We start from the raw sequence: 26,765 nt of genomic DNA on the forward strand, positions 1-26,765 counted from the left end.
TCCAACAGCCAGAACTGGCTCTTTCTAAGTGTTCTGAGGGTAGATGCCCCTACTCTTATCCCTGATTGTTAGTGATGAACGTGTAGTCTGAAGAGTAGAGTTTATCTAATCTTCCCTCTCTGGAAAAAGTGCAAGTGGGACTTTTCTGTGTCCATTTGGTCTGTGTTTGGCTCTCAGCCTGTCCTGCAGCATGCTGCGGTGTAACCCGGCTTACCCTAGAGTGAGTGGTTGGAGTCAGAGAATGCAGAGGCTGGAGAGGTGAAGGGGTTTGCTACTGATCCCTGACTCCTTTGGTTTGTCTGCAGATGCTGAAAGATATTAAGAAGGAGAAAGTTTTGCTGCGCCGGAAATCTGAGCTTCCTCAGGATGTCTACACTATAAAAGCCCTGGAGGCCCACAAGAGAGCAGAAGAGTTTCTCACCTCAAGCCAGGAGGCTCTCTGACAGGCTCAGGAGCTGGCCTGGGAAGCTCTGCCCCATCCCTTTTCCCCAGGGGTCACAGAAATGCACTTGGTTCTTATGTATAAATAAGGAATGAACATGGTGAGCTGTGCCTGTCCTCCACTCCATCTGCATCCCTCCAGGGTAGATCTGGTTTTATATTAGAACTTGTATCTCACCACTGTCACGTCCTCCTGCTTTCCTCCGTCCTCTTGCTTTTCCACCTTGGGTGTGCGTGCGTGAAGGGAGCCTGCCTGACCTGCCATTGTATCAGCCCAGGCAGGAGTCACTTCGTTTCCAGCTGCTGCCTGGTTCTCGCCCCGTCTGGGACCCAGAGCCTTGCCGCCCTGTGGCACAGGCTCTGTGTTGGCCAGAGACTACCGTGCGTGGCTCAGCATGTGGCTACAGGGCCCGGGTGCCCATCTCTGCCATGCCTGCCACCGTGCTGCCTGTGCAGCCAAGCCCTGCGGTGGTCAGAGGGCAGGCTGAGCTTGGGGCAGGAGCATGTGGCAGAGTTTGTGGGGGCTCTGCTGCCTCTCCACCCTGCCTCGGGGTGCAGCTCCACAGTTGGAAGATCTCACGTACAGCCGAGGAGATGTTCACTTCCATCTTTCTTTTGCTTCAGGCCCCTTGTTCTGTTACCCTGTCAGTGGAGTGGGGGTTCAGTGCTTCGCCACCCCCAGTAAAGCTGGGTGCAAGCACTACATGCTATTGCAGCCCTCCTTTTAGAGCATCCTTAGAAGCTCTCTTGTGGGAAAGTGAATTCCCTCAGCTGTTTGTGTTGGTCTGTGCTGACTCATCTCCATCCCAGTGTCTTGGGTTAATTGTGGGCCCAAAATTAACTTCCCGCTTTGTAGCAGGTGTCAGCCACTGACTTCTGCTTTCTTCCTCTACTTGCTCAATTAAAATACTCCTGCAGTTCTCCCTTTGTTGCTGTATCCCATCCTTAGCTCTGCAGTGGCCAGGGTTTCTAGGAAGCTTGTGCTACTAAAGTCATTTCTGCAAACTAGTGGAAGCAGTGGATACACATTATGGGGCCAGGCTGAGTTTCTGAGTGTTCAGTTGTCTCCTCTGTATGACCAATAGCTAGGTGCTGCTGCTGAATCGCTTCTGTGGGTGCTCTGAGCAGTTTGCCTTGCCCTGTTACTTCGGCACCTGCTGTGGCCTGAGGCCCTTGTTCGTTATCGTATGGTGCATCAGGGACTTGTGCTAATTTAGCATTTAGAGCGCACTTGCTGATAGCCCAGGGGGTAGCGCAGCACTTGGGTGCTACCGTGATCCAGCTTTCTCCCCTACTTTTTGTGGTGCAGATTCAGTGCCAGACCAAGGTGCCACTTCAGAGAGGCTGGCTTGTGATAGAAAAGGGAGTCTTCCTTGCTTCTCACCTGCTGCACTTGCTTTCTTGACACATAAGCTTAAGTAGGTTTGCAGTAGTGCAGGGAGCTTATGGGGTTGGTGCTAGTCTGACACTGCTTTGCAGCATCATGGGATGTTGCAGAAGGTCCTGGTCTATCTGCTTGTTCTCACCAGTAAATCATTCCCAGGTCAGAGGCTCATCCCCTCTAATCGTACTGCTGGTGTGCAGCACATCTCTCCTCCAACCCAAACTAAGCTGTATTTTTCCCTGTGTATCCTGTACCCCCTGCCCTGTTTAGCTCTCTTTCTGTTTGGCCCTCATTAGGCATGCCACCATCTCTTAGGAGCAGCTGGCAAGCATGAGTATGTAGGAGATCACCCACGGTCACGCAGGATCCCGCCTGCCCTCCACTTCATGCAAAGGGCCACTTCATCAGGAGACTTAACGAAACACCTCAGGGAGGTTATTGCTTATTTTGAACATTAGTCTGAGCTCATAGTCAGCTGCCGATCAATTACCTCATGCCTGGCACAGCATGTAGACATGCACTGGGTGATGCTGGATGGCGCACAGGAGCAGCAGGCATCTCAGGGCACAGCAGAGATGAGGACTACTGAGTGCCACCCGCAGCAGGGTTTGGGCTAGGGAGGATGTTTCTTCTCGTTGCAGTACAGGCTTTCCAACGCGTCGGCTTAGCATCGCATTATGAGCTGCCATGTCATTTTTAGAGTGCTACAGCACGTGTGTGCTCTCACTCGAGCCTGCTTACTGCTGGGCAGTGGCTGCCTTTCCCTGCTGTGGACCCTTCTGCCTGCAGAAAGAACAGAGACTTCTAATGTGCAGAGGCTGTCGCTGTCCTGCAGATGGTCTGTCTCAGCCGGCAGTCCCTGAGTGTGGCCAGAGGAACGCTGCCAGGGCTGCGCCACACGCAGGGGCAGGACTGTAACACATCACAACTACGTGCTGTACGGCTTTGATGTTCTCATAGCTTTGTGTGTCTTGTTCTGGGTCAGGGAACTTGCGCTTGGTACCTTCACATTGCCATTATTTTGCTGCCTATTCATTCCGGTGTCCTGGACATCCAGGAAGGGGACCATGTGAGAACGGGGGAGTGTGCTCAGGCTCTCCGCCACACACACTGCTCATACGCAGACCTGTGTCTGCCACGTTACAGCTGCCTCTTGCTCAACACTTGGTTTCTAGCATTAGTGCTGCTCATTTCTGCCTATGCCTTTCCCCACATCAGCCAAATGGACAGAACTGGAGCTGCCTCTTCCACTTCACCTGGCTCCCTCCTCCCGAGGGAACAAGCAAAACTAACTACTGCATTCACCCCCTGGACACAAGTATTAAGCTGCTTACAGTTCATATGTACATATGGTGTACTTTATTTTCAGTAGAGCATTACATAGTATGAAAGTGTTGGATTTTGTACAGATGTCCCTGTATGTACAGAACTAAATAAAACCGATCTCTTGGAATGACACATTGGACTCCACCTCTAATATTCCAACACACAGCCTCTGTCCTGGGAGGAGGGGCCCTAGTCTGGAGAGGTGCTTCTCCAGCCCTGACAGCATGGGGGCAAGTCCAGTGTTTGTCCCAAGGGAATCTGGACAAAGCAGGCCAAGCCCCCTCCCTCCACATGCACACAGGTATGGAAACCGGTAGGCCTCCTCACAGAGGCAGAGGAAACCAGCACAAGGACATCACAGCGACTTACGTGCCAGCCAGAACCAGCAAAGAGGAGCAAGAAGGGAAGTCGAACAACGTCAGTGGGCGAAATGGGAAGGTCGATGCCGGCGAGTCCCGTCCCCACCTAGCTCAGGCAGCGGATGCCTGCCTCACCTGTGCAGCAGAGGGAGAGCTGGGGTTGGCAGCCCCCACACCACAGCTTGGCCCTCACTTCCACTGGGGCCTGGGGCCGCTGAGGCTCTGCCGGGCCTGCAGCGTATGCTGCACAACGTCCTTCCACTGGTCCTCTGAGATCTGGCTGGCCCAGGAAGGGATGCCCAGCGTGGGAAGCTTCACACTGGCCATTGTCTTCTTCACCAGCTCCACATGCTCTGGAAACGGAGAGGGTATGAGGCTGCGGCTGAGCCCCGCGCGGGGTGGTCAGGAGGGCCCGGCTGGAAAAGCCATTACCTTCATCCATGGGGATGGAGCTGCGGCTGCTCTGAGCCGCGGCGCCTTCCTCCGCCGCTGCCGCCTCCTTCTCCTCCTCTTCCTCCTCGCTGTCCGCTGGCGGGTCGGGCAGGTGCAGCCTCAGCATCTGCAGAGAAAAGCGGGCAGCGGGAGGCGGGGTCGGGCCCGTTCCCCAGCCCGTGGGACGGCGCCGCCCCGCCGCCGGATCTCCCCCGGCGCGGCCCGGCCCGACGGCAGGCGCTGGGCGATACCTGCAGCCGCTCCTGCAGGCCGGGGCCCGCCTCGGCGCAGCGAGCCGGGGCGGCGGCGGGAACCGTCTCCCCGAGGCCCTGGTCTGGCTCCTGGCTCAGTGGCTGGTACAAGTACCCGCCGCCGCCGCCGCCTTCTTCCTCCTCCTCCTCCTCTTCCTCGTCGCCGCTCCAGCCCGTCGCGCTGTCGGGACCTCCGGCGGCCCCAGCTCGTCGGGACACACTCGCTCCGGCCCCATGTTCCACGCCACCGCCATCCACCGGGCGCGGCGCCGCCCGGAAGTGCGGCCGCTGCCGCAGGGCACTGTGGGCATTGTAGTCCCGGGGCGGGGGGGCCCGTCAGCACGCGCCGCGGCCGCCCTCCCCCGCTGCCCTCGGCCTCTCCGGGCGCCGCCATACCGTGCCCGGCTGCGGAGCCGGCGGAACGCGCGGAGGGGCGGGTCCGGGGCGGGGCGGGGCTGGGCACGGAAGGCGCCACCCCGGGGGGGGCCCGGGCCCGGCACCCTCGGAGGGGCTCCGCGGCGCTGTGCCAGGCCGGGCCGTGCCGTGCCGCCCCGGTGGGGGAGGGCGCCCGCGGCGCTGGGCAGGCGGGGCGGTGCCGGACTACAAGTCCCAGGGAGCGGCAGGCGTGGCTGCCGGAGCGGGGCTGTGGGGCCGCCTTCCCGCCGTCAGGTACAGGGCTGCGGCTGACGGACCGACTGTCGGGGTGGGGCATTCGCGGTGCGGTCCCGGGAGCTCCCGCCGAGACCCTCCGTGCGGGCCGGACCCGGGGCCGCAAGGCCCGGGGCTGCCGCCCTGTGCAGCTGCCCTGGGCCGCGGGGCGGGCAGTGCGGGGCCCTCGGGCGGCGGCCGAAGGGGCCTGCGGGGGAGACCAGGCGGCCCCGGCCGTCCTTCTGCTGCCCCGGGGCTGGCGGCTCCCGCCGAGGAGGCTGCCCTCCCACTCCTCGCCTCGCTGCTGCCGCCGCCGGGCCTTCTCTCCGCCTCCACGGGCTGGTGCGATTTCAGCCCGTTTGTGCGTTCACGCGAGCTCGACCACGTTGATCGGCTCGGGGCTTCGCGCCCGGCCCGGCCCGGGCGAAGACAGGCCGGCGAGTGCTGACAGCCCGCCCGGGCCGTGCGCGGCCGCCCGCCGAGCCCAGCGCAGTGCAGTGCTCTGGCCGGGGGGTGCTGGGGCCCCTGTGACAACAGGTGCGCGGGAAGAAAACGGTCTGGTTTTGCATAAAGCGAGGAACTGCGCGTTAGCTGTCACCTTGGCTTTCCTGAGCCAGCTCCCTCCCGAGGGCTGCCCTTGGCTCGGCAGAAACAGCCTGACGGTAGCCAGAGACGGAGACAAATTCCTGGCAGGGCAGAGGGGACCACGGAATATCTCTGCAGCCTAGGTGCACCCTGTAGAGAAGTGGGAGTGGGGTTTGGGAGACAAGGCGAGGAAGGGGGGAAGTCAGCTCAGTAGGTGCAGAATCTTAGCTGGGCTTTGCGCGAAAGTAAGTTGCCGGTGGGCAAAATATCTGGGCAAAAATAAGGAGGCGGTGCTGACACATTCCAGTGACCAGGGACACTGGAATAAATTCTGTCTGAGCAGTGTGGTCTGTGATTCCCCTGTCTGACACGAGCTTCCAGATCGGTCTCGGTTAACAAGCTCTGGGGCTGTTCTAGCACCGTCTAGTTTACTGGTGCTGGAATTGCGTTGTGAGTATCCAGGCTTGCTGAACGTGCAAGCTTGCAGTTTCACACTGCCTTGGCGTAAATAGCCAAAGCATCAGATAACTGTCAAGCATGAGTGAAGAAAGCGGGTTGTTCTCGTGCTGTCTCTACCAGTAAGTTGGATGTGCTTGAAATAGAACTGTCTGTATGGACTGCGGTGAGCTCTCTGGGCTATTTTAAGTGTTACTAAACCTTGTGGCTGGCATCTTTTGGGAGACAGGACCGAGGCAGCCACACGGTAGGATCTGCTCTTTGGAGTGACTTTGCAGGGACAGTAGGCTGCTCTGCTCCAGGTGATGCTGAGATTCTGGAGGTACAGAGGTGCTGAAATTCTGGGCCACTTCCTGCTGGCTTTCTCCTCCTTGCTGTGGGAATTGACTGCAGCAAGGCTAATCTGAGCAGCTTTCAGAGATGGCTTTAGGTTTCTTTCTGTGTGCACAGAGGAATGAGGCAGTCCAGTGAACTCTCTTTATGCAAAGAAGTGGATCCAAGGATACATATTTTTGTTCTAAGATTATCATCTGGCTGCTATGCTTGGAGATGGTCAGTAGCTTTCTGTCTCAAATGAAAAGTTTTCATACTTAATTGTAGGGATTGCAAATAGAAAGTTTAAAGCAAATGGAACAAACAGCTGAAAAATCTGACTGTAAAAACCATGATAACTTTTTTTTTTCCCATCTGTGCCACTTTGCTCAAGCCACCACAATAGTTTTGGAAGGTGTGCTAGTGAGGAATTATTGAGTGATTTTTCTGTTGATCTCAGATGCTGTGCTGGTAGGCTGGTTAAGTGTAAACTGGGGCAGTTAGGATGGTTGTTTCAGGCATTATGTGTATCTTCAGGCAACGGCACAGCCAGAGGTTTGGAAGTGTTGTCTATAGGTGCTGTATTCAAAGAATGCAGAACTGACTTAAAATCTAGTCGTTCCCTTGCTTAGTAGTGACGTGCCCCGGGTGAACTGCTGCACTCCCTTTGCTGGATGTCAGCAGTGACGAAGATCAAGGGAGATGCTGAAGAATGTCCATGGCTATTTCTCTGCTAACAGACTTGTGAGCTTCCACTTGTGGTCAGGTGTCACACCTGATGGCAGTGACAGAACCAGTCTGTGGTCACCCCATGGCTGTTGTTGCACCACTTACTCTGGAAGCACATACCTGGGTTTGTGGCGCTGTGCATAGTCAGTGGAGGGCTTCAGGCATTTCTGCGGGACCTCAGCAGGTTATTTTGAGCACTATTTAATTTTATCCTCCCTGTGCTTAGTGGCACAGGAACAACTCATTGCTAGGCTTACTTAATTTCCAGCATCATCAGCCTCAGGTACTTCAACAGTAGGTGAAGTGTAACCTGATTTCAGAAACGCTCTTGTTCCTGGCAGTTACTGACAGGATCCACCAGGGTTTCAACCCAAATTTCCCTGTGTTCTCTGTGCTTGACTGTAACTCTGGATAGATTATGTCAGACCAGGGACATGGGGAGCTGTGAAGATTGCATGATTGCTGCCTGTGTGAGTGCAAAATGAAATGAAAAGATCTCTTAGTTTTTGGAGAGGTGAAGTGAGGAGCTGACGTGTGTCAGTGAAAGCAAGCAGTGGCTTGAACAGAAGCACACGTGCTCTGTGAAGGAGACTCAGTGTGTGCATGCACATGGTCAGAATACCCAGTGCGTTGCTTCTCCCAGCTGAGACTGGGGGAAGAGAAGCAGTCAGAGCTTCCCGATCTAAGGTAAGTGAGCGTATGCTGAGCTAACAGAGCATGTGGGAGTGCAGCTTCTTTGGTTTTGTTTCGTCTAGAAAATCTCTCACTGTGTAAGAAACTTGTGCTTGTTTTGATGGAGCTTGTTTTGATGGACCAGAAGTCTCCCCATAAGTATATGATGATAGTTTCTGGGGGCACTGGGGCATGATTCCAGCTGGACATGCTGAATTCGGCAAAGGAGATTCCTCAGACCTTCAACCAGCTTCTGCTGTGGGTCCAGATGGACTGTAGAGGCAGATCTAAAAGAGGTGCAGCTCTGGAGAGGAGAGAGATGGCTCAGCAGGATCCAGAAAAGGAACACGTGTACCTCGGTGTCTGCACAAATCTGTGCAGAACGCAACCCTCCTGACCTCTGGCAATAGCAGTAACTTCTGTGAACAATTCAAGCGTAACTTTTCCGTGTTGTGAAAGCCCTTTGTCTGATCCACGATGAATGTCAGTGTCGCTAACTGTCCCTTTGGTTTGCAGTGCTGAGCAAAAAGCACCTGGTTTGCCTGAGCTGGGATGTGTACCGGCTCCTGCAGCCAGTGCCCTCCTGGTCGTCTGGTACAATTTGCCTCTGTCTTTTTGCCGCTCAATATTGCCACAGTAATTCTGTGGTTTATAGCCTACGTCCCCGCTGATGGTGTTCTAAATGAGAAATCACAGAATGTATTTTGCGTAACTTAAGATTGTACAGTTGGGGGAAATTGTTAGTAAATTGTTTCATATCAATTTTGCTGTTCATCTCTCCCCCCCAGGCTGTGCATGTGTAATCTTTAAAGAAATCTAAGGCTCACTGCCTCATGTCAAGTGTATTAATGCCTCCTGTTAAGAAGTCCTCATAGGAATGAGGTTGGAAAGTGGTGTATTTATGTCACATAAATTATAATTGGAAATCAGAACCTGAAATGGAACTTAATGGCGTGCACAGTTGTAGACAGAAAATAACTTTTTCTTGAAAGAAAAATGTGTTTAACTCATATTTGCAGATTGTGCAGAGGGGAATTACAGGAGGAAAATTGACTTTGGGACAGAAGACTGCTCTAATGAAATGACTCTTAAAAAAGGCAGGAGAAGAGAGAGACTGGAGCTGGAGGCAGAAAGCATGGAGAGGAGTGAGGGGTCCTTGGGAGGTGGGCTGTGCAGGGAGGAGAGGGGGGTGGGGCCTGCACGTGGCCAAAAAGAGGAGAAAAACACTTGGCGAAGGCAGGAAGACATTGTGACAGTTTTGGAACAGGGTTGTGGCCAGTAGCAGAAAAGGAAGACGGAATTTGGCTGGATGTTTTTATTACAGGGTAGAGAAGAGCACTCAGGTTTGGAAAAACCCAGGCAGCTTGTTAAATCCTGTGTTTTCCTTTGTCTTTTAATAGATGATCCTGTGACAGTCGCCTCACCCTTCCGATTGTTTTCTTTTCAAAGCCTATGAGTGTTTGTGCATGTCCTGGGTCTGATGAGCTGCTGCAGGAGGCTGTGCTGGCTAAGCTTTGTGTTTGCTCCAAAGGGGTATCCCCATCCAGAGCCGAGGGAAAAGTGCAGCCAACTCCAACCACATCACCTCCACCACTGCCCTGGGCCGGCACCAACCGCCTGCCTCCTGGGAAAGGCTGGTCTCTGGAAAAACCCTTTCCCAGTAGTGGTAGCAAACAACATTGCAACACAACATCAACGTCGTTTCCTACAGTTTAACTAGCCGGGCCTGGAGCTGCTGCCTCTCAGTTGCCCAGATTAATTTAGGAAGTGCAGCCTTCATTTCCTCTGTTCCTATGACTAGTCTCAATTATGAAACTATTCAGGTAGGGTAGCTGGCTCCTGTTGGAGTGAAAGGATCAGCATCCTGCTCTGGCAGCAGCGTACTCCTCAGCACACGGTTTGAGTGAATTCCCAAGAGCGAAGAAGAGTTTTCCCAGCCTTCCTGGAAAAAAAAGGCAAGTGGCTTGGTGTGATGCCTGCCTGCCACGCCAGGCTGCTGTGCTTCTCTACCCCAGGAGGAATCAAGTGGAGAACTTGGACGTATGATTCATCCTCTTAATCCTCCAGGATCGGACTCAGTCTGAAGGGTGTTGCAAATATTGACACTGGTGATAAAAGTCTAGTAAAGCTCCTTGAGGAGTCTCTCACGGAATCACTTAACCAAGAAGGGATTTTGAGGAAAATAGTGGTTAGATTTTTCAGTGGTAACTCATGACTGAGGCAGGAAACAGATTTAAATATGTGAAGCATTCAAAATAGCCTGAAAGGTGACTTTGGTGGTCTCCATGGAAACTCATCTATTCTGTAGCTTTGCAGAGGACTTATACAAGAGCTACTGCCTGGCTTAAAAAAAAATATGGTAATTTAAAAGCAAAACCCAAACCTGCTGGATCTGAATTTGGAGTGGTCCCAGACATACAGTGAAACATGGCCTGTAGCAGATTAGGGCTGTTCCTGGGCCCTTCTGGAGCAGTTCTTCTGGAAAAAAGCTTAACGTGACTTTCTGGGATGCCGACTGCTATTTAGGTTACAATGGTTGCCTCAAGAAGCAGCAGCTTTGCAGGAGACACACCTCGATCTGTGCTCATCTGTTACGAATAAGACTGGAGGATGGTCTCTGTTCAGACTTTGCACATGTCCTGTTGCTGTAACTTTCAGGTACAGAGAATGCTCCGGTTGCCAGTCTGTATTTTGGGAACAACTTGGAAAAGAAATAACTTTAAAAATAAATTGCTTGAGTTTTGCTGAGATTTAGGAGTTCTGGAATGAGCCGACTGGTTTCAGGATGCTTTCAAACTGTCTGTAGTATGCATGGCTGGAGCTGGAAGCCTGAGCTGTGCTCTGTGCCGGGAGCTCCCTGTTGAGTGGCATCTCTGGCTCGTTCCCCTGGTGGGGATAAAAAAAAAATAAAAAAGCGTGCAGGTGGGCCAGATGCTGCAGTGATCAGGCTGCTGATGGCCAGGTTGTACAGGTGCCTGGTTGTAAGCGAAGGTTCCGCTTGGCTGAAAGGCAGGGAGGCCAATTGGAATGGAGCAGCAAGGCGCTGCCCCTTCTTGCTGCTCTCCAGCTACTTCAGAAACTTGAAACTGCAGGGAAGTTCTCCTTGCGAAAACTCACTACTTTCCGGAAAGAAAAGGGAGAAAGAAATGGGTAGGAATTTTAGTCCTCATTCCAAGGCAAATTTCTTTTGTTCTGCAAATGCTAGAACAGAGTGTGGGGTGGGAGTGCGCTGGCTGCGTTCTCCGAGAAGCTAGAACCAAGCAATAAAAAAAGACAATTTTCTTTAGGCTGTCTGAAATGTTGGCTTCTCTTCTAATGGCTGTTTTTCAGCTGGAGGAAAACTGTTAAAAGAATTGAACTGACCTGCTTTTTCAGAAGCATCTAGGCAGGGCTGTGTTCTCCAGATCCGTAGATCCAAAGGAGAATCTCTGCAAAAATCAGCTGCTGTGACTTCTCCAAGCAAGAGCTGATCTAAGCCATCTGTTTGAAGCGTGAAGCATATCCGTTTCTTAACTGAGCTATGATGTTACAAAATTGTCAGACCTATGCCTGGATTTGCTGTGGGACAAAAAGGCTTTATTCTGATTATTAGCAAAGAGCTTTCTCCTCAGACTGGGAGGTTTCTGTTCTCCCCTGTTTAACTCGGCTGGACCGTAGTGCTCAAATCAATGAGTCCAAGTGCTAGTGTTGTAGTCCTCCCTGTACTGGGAGGCTCTGGCTGCATGTTTTCATTCATGCGGACAAATTGTTCTGTCACCTCCATGATGTGCCCATGACCAGGGTGTGGCCTGGTGCGCAGCACTTGACTGCTTTTGTCGAAGGTGCTTGGCTTGGGCTGCCTGTACAGCCACCCTGAGTGTTTTTTTTGTATGCGAGGGCATCGCTGCTTGCTCTTCTGAGCCTTGCTCAGGTTACAGTACCTGCCTTGTGTCTGCTTCCCAAAGGGAGAGTAAAACCGTCTCCAGCTGGGAGGCAGATGAATGAGGGTACAGCAACGTGACCTTTGTAGTTGGCATTCAAGAAAGGTAGGAAGACCTGTGAGATGGATTGTGTTATTTTAGCATTTTGTCTCTGTTACAGAGCCAGGTGGTGGCGTGGTGGCCCAGGAAGCATGTGGCTGTGGCACTGGGGGCCCTGAAGACTGTCTGGCTTGCAGGAAGGAATGCTACGGTGGGCAGTGCACTTGGAAGGTGGGCCGCGGAGGGTGAACCACGCAGCCGTGGCCGTCGGGCACAAGGTCTATTCCTTTGGTGGATATTGTTCTGGAGAAGACTATGAGACTCTGCGGCAGATTGACGTCCATGTTTTTAATGCAGGTAAGTGCGTCCTTGTGGTGCACGAAGGAGTGGCTTGCTGGGCCCGGTTATTAGTTTTCTTGCCCACTACTGCTTAAAATGTTACACTCTGTAACATGCTGTCTGGCTGATTTCCAAAAAAGTTATCAGTGAGAGACAGGAGCCCCGTCCCTTGTGTGGCCCTATGTTTTCAGGTTCAGAGGCAGGACACAGAGGGGCTGTAGCTCAACAGTCTGCTCGCTAGAAGTAACCACATAGCCAGTGGCTTGTTTTGTCCTTGTTCTCTCTTCTGTGGACACTAACTCAACTAGGTGCAAAGAGGCAATGTTTTGCTGGCTCATGTGCCCCATCCAGTTTGCAGTGGTGACCATGCTGAACTGCCCCTAGCATGGAAGGGGTCAGGTGGGAGCCAGCGCACGCAGTTAAGTCTCCAGGTTTAGACTCCTGAGCTGTTTCCCTGTGGGGGCAGCTGACAACCATCACCAGCACGATGGAGTCAGTAGAGGCATGTGGCCAGGATGGAGGCCTTCCCATTTTGGCAGCAGCTATCATGCAGATTCCCAGTGTGGCTTAGCAGAGCAACTGCAGCCATTTGTGCAGGGTAGCCAGTATCTGTCAGGAGGCTGAGGTGGAGCCATAACTGTGCTGGGAGAGGCTGTATTTCTTGATCGAGTGCTCTTTGAACTGAAAGGGTTACTGAGCTGGTCCATTAAGTATTTCCCTGTAATTAGGCAGGTGGTTGAAAAACTGCACAGATGCTTGGATGTGTCTAGCTGAACAGGGACGAGAACAGAGAGCCATTGACCAGTTTTGCAGGCTGGACACCATGCTGAATGCTCTCCTAACACGCATGTGACGTGCAGATAAAACTAGTTTGTCTGTAAGATGCAATGAATTCACTCCTCTAAATGTGACTGTGGCGAAGACTGACTTGTGCAGTAGTGGATAAAGGCATCGGTTACACAGGGCTGCCAAAGTGACCTGCTCACTGTGTAGAGGGGAGCGTAGCTCAGGATCTTGTGAACAAAGACATTCATGTTTATCCAGAGAGACTGGGCTCTCACACTCAGGACAGTTGAACATTGTAGCTTCTAAAATGTGCCAGTAGAGCACTACTACTATGGTGGAAGCATAATTACCCTTCCCAAAGGACTGCTCTTGCATTGTCTTCCCTTCTTGCCACTCCCAAATATTAAGGGTCATGATGCTGCAGCCACCACGTGGGAGGTGACACTGGCTTCCCAAGGCCTTGCTCTGTTGGCATTGCCAGGTTCCAGTACTAAAGCAAAGATACCAGATTTTGAATGATCTCTTTCAATCTTCCAAAGAGGACGACTGTGTTTTGAGTAGGGAGCATCCCGTCTAGCTTGACTTTAGCATTGGCTGTGCTTCTTCAGTGCCCTTTCTGCCTCTAGGGTAGATGCTTGCTTTTTAAGATGCCCGACCCTTTCCCTATGTTAGTATTTCAGGGAAACTGCAGACTGTTTTCTGCCATATTTTGTGTTACCTCTGTGTTGAAAACAAAACTGGAGGCTGGATGTAACTGGGTGCTGCTATGTAATGGCCATGTAACACTCGCTGTGACTCTTGCACTGTCATTAAACCCTGTAATACTTGTTGACCTTTCTGGCTATGGCTGAGCATGACATACAGGCTTGCCAGGAAGGAGAACCTGTAATCACAAGGAACTCCTATTAGTAACACAAGGTTAGCAGGGAGAACTCAGGTACGAACAGGGGTAAAGGAGACGGACAGTTGTCTCATCTAAAGCTTAAAGAACAAAACAAAGGCAGACAAACCCTGTTCCTACAAAGCTGCTGTGTTACTTTACTTAAACTGCACTACTGCAAGTCCAAATGATGCCTTGAGGTGTGTTTCCTTGCATGTTGCTGCAGTGAATTATTCCTATGCTGCCTGTTCTTCCAGCTTTCAGTCTTCAAAAAGTCACTAGCCTGAAGTAGTGTCTGCATTCATTATCACCTCTACACTTTTTCTTTTTTCTTTCCCTGCTTTTTGTGTGTGTGCACTGTACCTTTACCCACAGTATAGGATGAGCCAGAGTGGAATTCTCTTCAATGTAACTGATGCAGAATGGAGCCTATTTCTGTCCAGAGTCCTGTGGTCCTCCAGCACTTCCTCTAGTCTTGCCTGTGACGGAAGCCTGTGGAAAAACCTCTTTTCGTATTTCTTACCTAGCTACTACTTGAGGTCAGACACACCTTTGTCTTGCTTACTAGACGGCTTCTGCGCCTTGTTGTAGGGTGAAAATGGAGCCGTGCAGGATGGATTGTGACCTGTGAGTGCATGTAGCAGGCTTAAAACATGGGCTCAAATTTGTGCTTTCAGTATCTCTGCGCTGGATCAAGCTGCCTCCAGTGTGGACGAACAGCAGAGACCATGTGAGAGAAGTGCCCTACATGAGGTATGGGCACTCAGCAGTGCTCATAGATGACACCGTCTACATATGGGGTGGTCGCAACGACACTGAGGGAGCCTGCAACGTGCTCTATGCTTTTGATGTCAGTAAGTTCCAGCTTCTCACTCTGCCTCATCACAACTTCTTTTGATGACGCCTTCTCTCTGTCCCACCACACCCCAACTTTGTTTTCCTGTCCTTCGGGCTCTCACAAAGTGACAGTCTGGAGGAAATGGTGCGAATGGGGAGTTCGTGTCATTGGCTATTTCAGCAAGCTTAGAAGGGAAGCGGGGTGGCCAGTGTGTGTGCACACTTGAGACTCTGTAAAAGCCTTTGAACAGAGATTACTGAACTTGTGTAATAGTCAAACTGGTTCTCGTTTTTCTGTAAGCTTTGTGTGCTCTCTCTGATAGTAACTACAACTGAAGCGCTCTCCCTACATGATGTATTCTTCCTTAACTGTGGCTGAAGTTTGCAGCGAGAAGGGGCTAGAGCTCTCAAGGATTGTGGTTCCTCTCCAGGGCAGTCCTTCTTTCTGAAAACATGAAGCAGAGTGAGGAATAAAATGCAGAAGTATTCAGGGATAGGATGGCAAAATAAGGGAAGGCGTGAGTCACGTTAGATAAACCTGAAAAATAAGCTCCTTGAGCCTTTCATTTGGCTTATCCATAGTGCTGCTGGAGCACCTGGGGAGAACTGACACCATCAGGAAGTGGGTGGACAGGAGCGTCAGGAAAGGAAGTGTGTACATCTGAATTCTGGAGGCAAGTCCATCTAAATACTGACCAGTAACTGGCTTACTGGACTTGCAAGGAAACTGCTTGCTCTGGTGTTTGGTCATGGGTTCCCTTCTTCACCAGGAAATGTTTCTCAGCTTGGAGCTTCTCTCTGCACACAGGGTTTCCCCCTTCCCCTCACGCATGCAGCTGGGAAGCTGCCAGTAAACCTCTGCATACACAAAGGCTTTGTAGTGGGAGCTGCCTGATCTCCCAACTCCAGCACTTTAGCGTTAAGTGAAAATTAATGGAAAGGTCAGATGTCAGTCCTGGTCTGAACCCTCTGCTGGTGTCTGTACACATTGTGCCTGTCCCCTGCCAATCCTGGAAAGTGAGGCTGGCAGTCGCAGTCCTGCGTCTGTTGTGCAAGTTCCACTGTCGAAGTCGGATCAGGCTGGATAAAGTCCTAGCTCAGTGCAATTTTGTCCCCTGGGGTGCAGGTGCAAGCAGATCACAAGTCTCGGTCTTTTCATCTCTAAGTTGACATGTTGCATTTGGATGAGCTCTTACTGCTACTGTGTGACTGGGCTTGGAAGCAGCCCTGTAAAGGAAGGGAACTCCATAGCCACTGCAGCTTTATTACTAGAGGCTGCCCAGGGATTTTGTTGACCTTGCAAGACCCTTTGTGCCGTTCCAGCTGGAGCCTAGGTGGATGGCTGTGGCTGCTGGCCAAGTTCAGAGAAGTTATGCTCGTGAAGAACGTTGTTTTGTCTCCAGTGTTACTGCTTCCTGAAATAAGCACTGCTTTTGGCAGCTCACAGCAGTTAGGGAGAGTGGGGGGAATGTCTCCTGCTGCCTCAAGGCTTATCTGTGCCTCCTTGGGCTCTTGGGACAGGTGCCTGTTTGTGCTTGGCAGTGAGTCACTGGCTTGGCTCCATGTTGCCCTGGCGTGGAGAACAGCTCCGGCTGAATTTAAAGTGCTCCCCTAAATCAAGTCAACCTCTGGAGCCTGCAGCCTAAGTGGCTGAATCTGGCTGGTGCAGGCTCACGTGCAGCAGCATGAAGGGAACCATGAAGGGTGGAGAATGAGGAAGGCTTCTTTTGAAGAGGGGATGAGAATGTAACAAAGGAGCAGATAAGATAGGGAGAGCGGTGCTGCTGAGGTGAGGATGTGCACGGTCGCTCTGTTGACACGGTGAGTTTGTGGTTAAGTGACTTCTGCCTGGATTGGAGAGCGCTGTTTTTCCTCACTCCATTAGTCAGCATCTCCACACTGTGAGGTCAGTTGAGCCCCTTAGCTCTATTATTGTAAGAGAAGCTGTAAATGCAGAGTTGGTAAGTGACTCACAAGTAGGCTTTGTAAGAGACTCTTAATAAAAATAGCATTGCTCAAGCAGTGCTGTATTGCTCACACTTACAACGTGAGCTGTTTGTCGGGTCAGGCAGAGTCAGCAGCTGTGTCCTGTAGCTGAGACCTCTGACAGTGTTCCGCTTTGTGGAGGCTCCGGCAGGTAGCATTGCCTGAAGAAGCTTGCAGCGTCTCTGAGAAGCAAGTGCTGTGTGTGAAAGAAAGATTTGTGTCTTAGAAATGAAGAACAGTAGCAAAGAGCTATCCCAACATCTACTGTATTTTCTTAGTGTTGCCTCCTGTTTTGTTTCAGACACGCACAAGTGGTTCACGCCAAAAGTGTCTGGAGCAGTCCCAGGAGCGAGAGATGGGCACTCAGCTTGTGTCCTGGCAAAGAGCATGTTTATCTTCGGAGGCTATGAACAGCTGGTGGGTAGTCTCTATAACTGTTATTTGGTGATCCCTTGGCAAAGAGGGTGTTCCTACCCAGGACATTGATAGAGGCAGGACACAAGGGCATATTTGTATCCATAGTTGCTTTTATTTTACAACTCAGCAAAGTTATGGCATTAATTACTCAGGCTATGGTCGTTGTTTTGCAGGGAAGATGGTTGGGAAAGTAGACCTAAAAAAATGGTTCATTTTTTTTCTTCCCCTAAACATATAGATTTAAAATATTTGTATTTTTATATATAGTTTTTTTCCTGGCTCATTTCTCAGCCAAATTTAGATAGATAAATACATAACATTTTTAATAAATATATATTGATCTACATTTATTTTAATTTGGCTGAGAAATGAGCCAGAAAAATCACTTTCTAATGTCTGCAGTGTTGCTGTGAGGTTTTGTCCTAATGTGGTGCATGTTTCCTGGATTCTGTACCTGCTCTCACGTCTTGCTGATCCCTTCCAGCAAACAGTTACTTGCCCTCCCATTAAGAATACCTTGAGCTGAAGGTCATCCTGCACAAGCTGCCAGTGTCCCTAATGCTTCTTTGAGCAAATCATTATGGTCTGATCTTAAGAAGTGGGTAAATATCATTTCAGCCTATCACTGGGCTCCAGAAAAGCTGTGCAAAGTCACATCTGTTTATTTGGAAGAAAGCTAGGGCTCTGTTATGCCAGTCCCTAGATTATTCCCCCTCTTCTCAGAACAACAGCATGCTAAATCCATGATCTTTGTTACAGCAGCAGGCGCAGTTCAAATGTGGCTTGTTTTTAACCAAGACCAAACAAGCCTGTAGCTGTCTTGCTGCTACTCCCCTGCCTGAAGGAGCAGGAGTCTGTGCTCTTTGGGTGAATGCAGGCTCCTCCAGGCAGCTAGCTGCAGATGAGTTTTGTGGGATCCTCAGAAACTCAAACGTGTTTGCTCCTGGATGTTTAGCTTCCTAGAAGTAATCTTAGCTTCTACCTCTCATCAGGTGGCCTTAGCAAGCTGGTTTGACTGTCCCGTTAGTGCCCCTTTATTCTGTTGCTGCATGGAACGGAGGCAGGGTTCTGCTGTGAATGTACATATTGTGTGCAGGACAGTCTTGGGCGGAGGAACTGAGCACCAGGTAAATGGGAAAGCTGCAGTGAGAGACAGGACACCTTTGAGGAAAAATGGGCTTTGCCTCCCTCTTAAGTGACAAGCATACTGCCTACCTCGTGACATTTTGGAGCAAGCACCATGTGTTTTAGGAAGTACCGACTCCCAAGGGATGCTCCAGGTCTATAGGACAGCATCCTTCCTGGGGCCAGATGTGACCAGACTTCTCAGTCCCTTTGTGACCAGGCTGCCCTGCTGTCTTCCAGGCTGACTGCTTTTCAAACGATATCCATAAATTGGACACCACAAACATGATGTGGACTTTAATCTCTGCCAAGGTCAGTGTCTGCTTTTCACTGTGGTTTGTGGAGGAAGTCTCATATCTGCTGTTCTCTGGGGTAGATGCCCCCACTTGTCTCACAGCTTCTGTCTGATGTGACTGGGATCTACAGGAGGGGTTGTTCTCAAGAGAAGGCAAGCACTCCAACTTCCTCATCAAGATGTGTCATCTCCCTGGGTAATCTGCACTCTTTCTTTTGTTTTGTATTTACACTGTCTCTGCAGGGTACACCAGCTCGCTGGAGAGACTTCCATTCAGCTACCATCATTGGAACAAAGATGTACGTTTTTGGTGGCAGAGCTGATCGTTTTGGACCGTTTCACTCCAACAATGAGATCTACTGTAACCGCATTAAAGTGTTTGATACAGAAACAAACTCCTGGCTGGACTCCCCTCCAACTCCAGTGCTCCCTGAAGGCCGGCGGAGCCATTCAGCGTGTGAGTGTGGGTCTGCTGAGAGAGGAGGACAAGGTGGAAGGAAATTCCTGCCTGCCTCAGAAGGGGTGTCTGGTCCGCTGGGTGGAGATGTGGGTTAGCAAGGGGTGCACAGAGCCTGGCTTCTGTGGAAGGTTGCTGTCCACCGAAAAGCCTTGCACATAGTCCTGCATATGAAGGTGATGTAAGCGAACCAGCACTGCTTTGCTTTGTGTTTGATGTTGGGATGAGGACCTGCTGGGCTCTACCTTGGATGGCACATTGATGTCTATGCTTACTCCCCACAGTCAGCTACAATGGGGAGCTATATGTATTTGGTGGCTACAACGCACGCCTGAACAGACACTTCCATGACCTTTGGAAATTCAATCCAGGTATTTATGCATTTAACTTGTTGCAGTGATAGTGCTCAAGGCCCTCAATGTGTGAGTGCTCAGATGAGCGTAGTCTCCAAGGGTTGGGAGCCTGCTTGGGGGGATATGGCTCTTCTGACAGCATTGACAGGAACTTGCTACTGTGCTTAGGACCTCTGTTCCTGCTCAGAGTGTCTCCAAATCTCAGTTAGAAAACAGGAGAGGAAGCATTGCTGAAAGACACAACTAATCAAAGGGTGGCTGGCAAAACTTTGTCTTGCTCTTAAACGTGCAGAAGTGTTGGCAGAAAAGAAGATATGGGGAAACAATGGGATTAGGGAAGCGAGAGGCTGTAGCTGGGGAAACCACTCAACTTGTGCTGCAGGATCACCATACCACACTCTCTTGGTTCTTCAGCTAAACATCGGTCAACTGTGAGCTGCTTTGGGGTCCTCAGGCACTTTTTGCAGTCTATTAGACTGATTTTGTTTGCTAATCACTTTGCATAATAAAGTTACCTGAGAGCAGCCAACTTGCTGTTCCCTAAACTGATCTAGGAGCTAGTTTGAGAGCTCCTGAAGGTTTCAGTGCTGGGCATGAGTGATTAATGGCATCCTGCCACAGACAGCAGCAAGGACAAAGGCTGCTGTCTTCCCCACCAGGTTCAGTTCCCCATGCTCCCCTCCAACAACCGTGCTGACTTCGGAGTCTCCGCTCTGCGAGGATGCTCTGCATTCGCAGCGGCTGCCAGCAGATGGAGCTGGTTCCTGGCCAGCTGTGGACCACAGCAGGGGACTGGGGAAAGGAGAGTGCCTGCCTGCCTGCTCCTGGAGCTCTGCCCTGTACAGCTCCCATCACAGGAGGTGATCGGAGCTGTACAGGGCAGAGCTGTACACCGACGCGGCAGCCCACAGGTTCTGTTGCTCAGGCTTTGCAAGTGAAAGGCATCGACCTGCAACTCCTGTCTCATGGCAGGCACAGCCCTGGAGCTCTGCCTGCTCTAAGTGACGTTTCAGTAAAAATCTCAAAGAAGTGCATCATTTTGCCACTAGTGAGAAGAAGAGGTCAACAGGAAAGGTGGATGTTGGCTAGTTCCTGTCCATGGGGCAGTGGGCCTCTGTTTTTGCTGTGATCTGTTTAAATCTGTAACCTGCTTATACCTGGATATTGGCCAGGCGCTTGTGACAAGCTGGTGCACTCTTTTCTGCCCTTTAGTTTCTCTTTCTTGGAGGAAGATTGAGCCCAAGGGGAAAGGCCCATGTCCTCGACGCCGGCAGTGCTGCTGCAGAGTGGGGGACAAAATAATTCTCTTTGGAGGCACCAGGTGAGTTATATGGGGTGACTGTGAGAGGATTTGCCATTCCGTTCAGCACAGTGTCCCTCCATGCTCTGCCCCATGCAGTAATCAGAGGCACACAGCTACTCTCCAGCTACCTTACCAGTGTAAGAAATCATTTAGATCTGGGCTCCTCTGGAAAAAGGCCAAGGGGCAGAGTGAAGGTGTCATGTAATCTTGTAAAGCACCTGCTTACAAGCCTTCTTGTGCAAGTAGAGACAGAAGTATGTAACATGCTGTTCAAGAGGGGTTGTGCAGTGTTCAAGCTTTCTGTGAAAGAGGTGGTGGAGCTGGGGGATGAGATCCTGCCATCAGAAAGGCAAGTACCCTAGTCTGCTGTGTAGTAGCAGATCCCGGACTGACTTATCCTCCCGTGCATGCTGTCCTGCTTCTCCCACCAGAGTTTCTTTCATTGGCAAATGTGGTGTCTGCCAGGCTACAGTGGGATGTTTGCTCAGCTGGGAGCCGTTTGAGGAGCCCATACACACAACAAGGCAACATTCCCTTCTGTGCCAGTGTTCCTTAGCAAAGTTTCCATTCACAAAAGGGACTTGGTGGTAAGGATTTAGCTGTCAAACACTGGAAGTGATACTGTCAGGGTGCAGGGCAGCTGCATGTGGCCAAGAGCCTTAACAGCTGCTAAAAGAAAGGAAGTGGCCCATCACCAGGATGTGCTTTATGCTGTCTGGAATGACAAACTGCAGCTCTGGAGCACAGGCCTGTTTGCCAGCATCTACCTTGTAGAGACATCTAAAATACTTTCAGCCCTCCACATGGTTTAGAAAGCTTTTGGGCTTTCTCTGGGACCCTGGCTATTTGAAGATACTTCTGAAGATGGGTTGAGGCAAAGGACAAGGCAGGACAGGTTCTGATGATGGAGTGAAGGGCCTTCAGGCGCCAGGAGTGCTGGATGTCTAGTGCATGTGCCTAGTTGTAGGATGTCCATGTGCGTGTGAGGAAGTTCTTAGTGCAGGTGAGGTATGCAGAGGTGCTGAGTTTATCCAGTCTCAACAGATGCTGCAGCCTGCTTGGACTGGAGGGAGGGTCTCGCAGGCTGGGGAAGGGGGAGATGGGGATATAGACTGTGCTCGCTTCCTGTAGCAGTTATCAGGTGTGTTCTGTAGCTGCCTGGCGAGATAAGAAATTTTCCAGGAAGTTGTAATGGAGAACTCCCTGTGGTCTGCCTCCTGACCTGTGATCTTCTGCCTAGGAAGGGGAGGGGGAGTGCAGAGTGTGGGGGATCCGGCACAGCTCCCTGGAGGATGAGCAGGCAGGCTCAGCTTGCTAGGCAGCAGCAGCACTGGGGTACGGGCAGGCAAAACTCCTTTGTGTCCTGCCTTCCCTTACAGGATTCACGTATGCTGTAGACTGTTCAAGAGGCACTTCTGCAGGGTGCCTGCTCCCATGGCATCCAAATGCTTAGTTTCTTTCATAGTCCTGCCCAGAACCTGTTTTTTTTTTTTCCCCAACTGTGGTTGCTCACTGTGGCCAGCAGCAATCCTGTCACTTTTGTCCCATTTAAGTGACCATGCAGCACTAAGCTCAGTGTTCCTCTTGGCTGTGTCATAGTTGTGGCCTTGGTCTGATTTCCTCCCAAACCCACCAGCACTTCAGCACGCAGAGACCATCCACAAGGGAGAATGAGGGCAAGACGGAACACTATAAAACAGAGTTCAGCTGAACAGATGCTGATCCAGGCTTGAGGCTGTGTTTTTCCTGACGAGACTTACAAGGCTTAGAAGTGCCTGGCTCTGGTTAGGGAGCAGGGGCTGTCATGGAAGGCTTGGTGCTGGGCCCAAGAGCATTTGCCAACATGCCTGAGTTGCTGTGCAGCTGGAATGAGCAGTTTTGCTGGCCTCTGGCTGACAAAGGGGTGCCCTGCTCCCTGGGAGTTGCAGCTCTTCTGGTCTTGAACTCCAGGCTTTCCCCAGCTGCCTGCAGTTTGGTGATTAAAACCCCAGACGTGGTGCCTGCTGGCTTTCCTTTGAAAGATAAGGGATGGTCTAGGGTTTCCTGTGACGTGGATGTGAGATTGGATTGTGGCATGGTGACCACAGAGAGGTGGAATTAAAGGGGCTCTTGCCTGTATCTGGGCAGATGGGACCTATCTGCAGCAGGTCTTCTCTGCCAGCAGTGAGCTGTGCCTTGCAGTTTGTGCTGGTGTTATGGGAACCAGCGGGGGCAGGTACTGTGTCATGTCCCATGAGATGTGACGCTTAGTGGGTCATAGGTGGGGAAGCAAGTGACACTGGGGTGAGAAGTCACTCCTTGAGGTCCCAGCTAAGCAGTGAGGACACACTAAATTGCCTTGTCACAAACCAAAGCAGGACTTAAACCACCTTTCCTTTCTTGCAAATTCTCCAAACAACCATCAGCCATGGGAGTGCTTTCCGCTGGTCCAAGCACTACTGTTCCAGCACAGGCTGATCTCTCTGTGCTAGAGGATGCAGTGACCAGTCTGTCAGGTGCTTTAGCTGTTCCATCAAGACCGCAGAGGCAGGAAACCATAGGTGAGGCCATCTGTTCCTAGAAATGCCTGAAGTCATAGCTCTTTGCTAGCATTCCAGGGCCAGCATCAGATGGGAGTATCAGCAAATTGGGATTAGTTTAAAGTGAGTGCTGCACTAATCAGTGCCTGACCCATGCTTAATTACGGTCTTCAGAAATGCTGTCACCATTTTGGCATAACCAAGGAGCTGTGGCTGGAGCCCACGGTGATTCCTGAGTCAGACTGAGAAATGCTTGTGCTTGCCCTGCTGTGCAGATGTTTCCAAGCTGCTTTCTCTACGCTTCTCTTACAACATCTCAGTGGCTGTGCTGAATTAATTGCAGTGACCTTAACCACGTGAGAACGAGAGCAATGAACAATGTGTGGCTGGGCAGAATCTGTTTCAAACCTTGCGCTGTTGTGCTTAGAACACAACTTCAGCTCATGCAGCAGAACCCAAAAGCAGTCCAGCTGCTGGCCTAGCCAGAGGAATGCAAGCTAATAAACCAGGATGTTTTCCTGGCTGCAGGTTGGTAATCTGTGGGCTTTTGCTGGGGAGTTTGTGCTAATGCAGCAGGTACATATGGCTGTTGCGGACAAAGAGGAAAAGAGCTGCCACTAAGCCAGGTGAAGACCTCAGCGTCTGCTTCAGGTGCTTATTCTCTGCTGCTGCCTTCGCTCCTCTGTAGAAAAAGTTGAACTTCTGCAAAGCACCTTCCATATAGTCCTCAGAGAAAGCAGCTTGGCTTATCACGCTCTGGCCCGCTGCAGTGCTGGAGCAGTGTGGTACAGGACATGTTGCCTCTGATCCCAGCAGCATCAGTGCTCTTGAGAACTTACAGACAGGAGAATCTAGCTCACAGGTTTCCATGGCATGACTCATGAGTAACATATGGCATGTGACAGTCTGCAGATGTTTCAAGCGGCCCTGAGAAGCTAGAGCTGAGGGTGGGCAGGGAGAGCACAGCAGCATATGGCTCCTTTTGTTGCTTCTCCAAGTTGCAGAAAATTTGGATGGCCACTAGCTAGTTGCTGACTCTGCCATCATCTCTGGAGATAGGTCATGGCTCCCACGATCTGCGGTCCTGGAGTCATTGTGGTTGTGCATGAGAAAGAGGCAGCTCCTCCCACTCCCTGCTATGGCTTGCGGAGGAGATGGTGTGTGTTTCTGTACCCTGGCTATGTGCAGCTCTGCCTGCTCTGCCAGGAGCTGGGAGAGTGGTGGCTTTGGGTGTTGCTGGAGGAAGCAGAAGAACAGGAGTGATCACAGGGCTTCTGCATGGGACAGGCAGGCCACGGACAGTCTTGGACTTGCTCAGCCCTTGGAGAGCCCAGGGACAATAATTGATGTACAAGCATTTTGGTGCTGACTGACACACTTTGCTTGGCTTCTGCAGCCCGTCTCCAGAGGAGGGAATGGGTGATGAATTCGACCTGATGGATCACTCAGATCTCTACATCCTCGACTTCAGTACGTGAGCACCCCCTGCCCAGCTTGCACCTCTCATCACAAGGTGCCCTGTGAGCAGGCCCTGCTGTGAAGCCCTGTACTGTGTCCTACATGGCATGAGGTGCCCACCTGTCAGAGCCAGGCGACTGTCTCTGGCTGTTGTACATGGCTTAAGGCAGACCAGATTTGCAGCTGTGCTTGCAGGCCTGAGGTGGGCTCATGGCCCTTTGTGCACTCCTTCACACAGACTTCTTGTGGGAGCACAGAAAACCACTCCAGCCTGTCCCTGGTGTGCACCCTGCCTTATCCTTCAGGGTGGTGGCTGGGGCGTTCTTCCCTGTTTCCTATGGCACTGATGGCATGATGCCTGGACCCCCCTAGTGTCCAGATAAGAACTGCTGTGACTAACCGCTCTCTTTCCGCAGGCCCCAGTCTGAAGACACTGTGTAAGCTGGCAGTGATTCAGTACAGCCTGGACCAGTCCTGCCTTCCCCACGACATCAGGTACTGTGTGCCCTGCTGGGAGGTCATGCCATGAGTGCTCCCTGTCCTTGGAGTGCTGCAGGCCTGGCCGAGGGCTGCCTGGGGCTCTCCTCTGTGCTGCGCAGCTTCAGGGCAGGCTGGGCTGGAGACCACAGCTGAGGCTGACATACAGCAGAGCGGCTCCAGCCCTGGGCAGTGTGTTCATGCTTTCTCTCAGTGTGTACTCTTGGTGTGTTACAGATGGGAGCTCTCGGCCATGACAACAAACAGCACCATCAGCCGCCCCATCGTCTCCTCCCAGGGCTGAAGCCAGCTCATCCCTCTGCCACCCTGCCCTTGCCCCTCCACACACTGATCACTTTCTCAACCGCCTGCATGAGTTTTTTAGCCCTTTCAAGCAAGAAACTTGTAAGCTCCATTTGTCTTGCCCTGGCCAGGCCTCCCTCTGCCCTTGTCACACTTTGGGCAGCATGAGTGTGCAGGCAGAGCAGGCCGCCGGGAAAGAAATCGGCTTGCCCCAGCAAGTACAACTGTGAACCCCCCTCGCCAATGGTTCCAGCGTCTCCAGCCTTCTCCTTGCCTGTGGAGCTGCAGCTGTGCTGGCCTGGTCCCCAGCCACTGTCCAAGGGCCTGAATCAACTCCTACCACCAGCCATGGCCCTGGGGTTGGTCTTGGGCTATGAACTGTTCCTGCACTGCCTTGAGTGAGCAGGGACCCCCATGCTTGCACCGGCCAGTGCTGACCAGCTTCCTGGCACCAGATGGCAGGCCCCAGCCCTGAGCTGAGCCTGATATGGGGACCTGGGCCCAGCTGGACCCTGTCCCCAGCTCCCATTGTAAAACAGCAACTGGGGGAGTTTTTATAAATGCTGAGGCAGACATGGTTGCTGCTGCTCTGTGTGTCCTAGCAGGTGAACTGAGGGGAGAGAAGGTGTGGGAGGGGAGAGACTGAACCAGGTGCTTTCCCCCATGGCTGCAGGCCACTGGTGGCTTGTGGCAGCTGTTGGCTGCACACAAGTAGTGAGTATGAGCCGCAGCTCTGCTTGGGATGGGAGGAGAGCCGGGTCCTCCACAGCAGCACTGCCCTGGTGTGCCTGCCTCCTGCCCATGGCTGTGCTGCCTGCCCTGCAAGAGGGCAGGGAAGAGGATGACGCATGTCTCCTGGGCTGTGCTGCCTCAGGAAGGTGGGTGCATGGGCAAGACTGTGGTGCAGATGCTCCACAGGTCCCTGCCCCAGGGAAGGAGTTGAAGGGATGTCTGGGGCAGCCTTCCTGGGCAGCACAGAGGGCTGTTCCCAAGCCCCTTCCCATGGAGGTGAGGTGTCTGATGTGAAGAGGAGCTCCAGTGGCAAATGTAGTGGAGTTAATGCAGGGAAAGCTAGGGAAGAGCTCAGGGTGTTCCCGAGTCTGCCAGACGTGGTGGCTGCATACTGGGAATAGGTGGCAGAGGGCCCAGGCCATCTCCCCTGCTCTGAGGGCTGGCATGTAGCCAGGGTCTAGTGCTGCTCATCCAGCAGCGTGGGGTTGCAGAGGTGCCTGGGTTCCTCACCCTGCAAGAGGTGGCCAGTGCATGTGCAACGAAGCAGCCTGGAGTGGCATGAGAACAGTGAAAACCCCTTGGCAAGAGAACGGAAGACACCTCAATTGTGACAAGAGCTTGTTCTTTATGTACTGGTAGCACCTCACTGTGTTGGGTGATGAGCATCAATGGCAGGGCTGGGGCCTGGAGGCAGCCAGGGCATGCTGACAGCACACCTGGCTCAGGGAGAGCATCCCCAGCCTGGGCTCCCCCTTTGTGGTCCTTGGCACCTGCAGGTTACCTGCAAGGGCTGGGTGGGCATCTCCCATGGGTTGTCCAGCAGCTCCAGCTCCCCTGCTGGACTAGCTGCCTCAGCCACAGGCTCTCTCTTAAGCTGTGCCATGAAATGGTGGAGGTTTGTGCCATGAAATGGTGGAGGTTTTTGCCATGACATCCCCTTCGTC

At 52.0% G+C, this 26,765-nt stretch overlaps 3 protein-coding genes across 8 annotated transcripts in view; 2 read left to right on the forward strand and 1 right to left on the reverse strand.

The window, feature by feature from the left end:
- The window catches only part of PPP2R5D (protein phosphatase 2 regulatory subunit B'delta), a 33,236-nt gene extending 32,790 nt beyond the window's left edge, over nt 1–446 (forward strand). For all 6 annotated transcript variants that reach the window (XM_086631801.1, XM_086631802.1, XM_086631800.1 and 3 more), the window contains one exon: nt 306–446. In XM_086631801.1, the coding sequence (XP_086487927.1) occupies nt 306–443 (138 nt within the window). In that variant the 3' untranslated portion in view covers nt 444–446. The remainder of the gene's footprint in view (nt 1–305) is intronic.
- A 3,243-nt stretch (nt 447–3,689) lies between these two features.
- Nucleotides 3,690–4,447, reverse strand: MEA1 (male-enhanced antigen 1). Its single transcript, XM_086631803.1, is given in 4 exon segments — nt 3,690–3,863; nt 3,943–4,069; nt 4,194–4,387; nt 4,390–4,447. Coding segments are annotated over 4 exon segments (543 nt in total). The 3' UTR covers nt 3,690–3,699.
- A 374-nt stretch (nt 4,448–4,821) lies between these two features.
- On the forward strand, nt 4,822–25,662 carry KLHDC3 (kelch domain containing 3). The gene is made up of 11 exons (XM_086631804.1): nt 4,822–4,862; nt 11,676–11,911; nt 14,237–14,413; nt 16,684–16,799; nt 18,165–18,236; nt 18,463–18,676; nt 18,961–19,047; nt 20,242–20,350; nt 24,248–24,321; nt 24,726–24,804; nt 25,024–25,662. Exons 2-11 carry the CDS (start codon nt 11,758–11,760, stop codon nt 25,088–25,090), a joined length of 1,149 nt encoding a protein of 382 aa, XP_086487930.1. The 5' UTR covers nt 4,822–4,862; nt 11,676–11,757; the 3' UTR covers nt 25,091–25,662.
- The last annotated feature ends 1,103 nt before the right edge of the window (nt 25,663–26,765 follow it).

Source organism: Tauraco erythrolophus, chromosome 2 (genome assembly GCF_009769465.1).
Source record: "Tauraco erythrolophus isolate bTauEry1 chromosome 2, bTauEry1.pri, whole genome shotgun sequence".
Taxonomy (NCBI): domain Eukaryota; kingdom Metazoa; phylum Chordata; class Aves; order Musophagiformes; family Musophagidae; genus Tauraco; species Tauraco erythrolophus.

Excerpts from the sequence above, each read along its gene's own strand:
- KLHDC3 (XM_086631804.1), top strand. The coding sequence starts at position 11,758 with ATGCTACGGTGGGCAGTGCACTTGGAAGGTGGGCCGCGGAGGGTGAAC. Across the intron at positions 11,912-14,236 it reads CGTCCATGTTTTTAATGCAG|TATCTCTGCGCTGGATCAAG; the intron begins GTAAGTGCGTCC and ends TTGTGCTTTCAG. Across the intron at positions 18,237-18,462 it reads GGACTTTAATCTCTGCCAAG|GGTACACCAGCTCGCTGGAG; the intron begins GTCAGTGTCTGC and ends CTGTCTCTGCAG.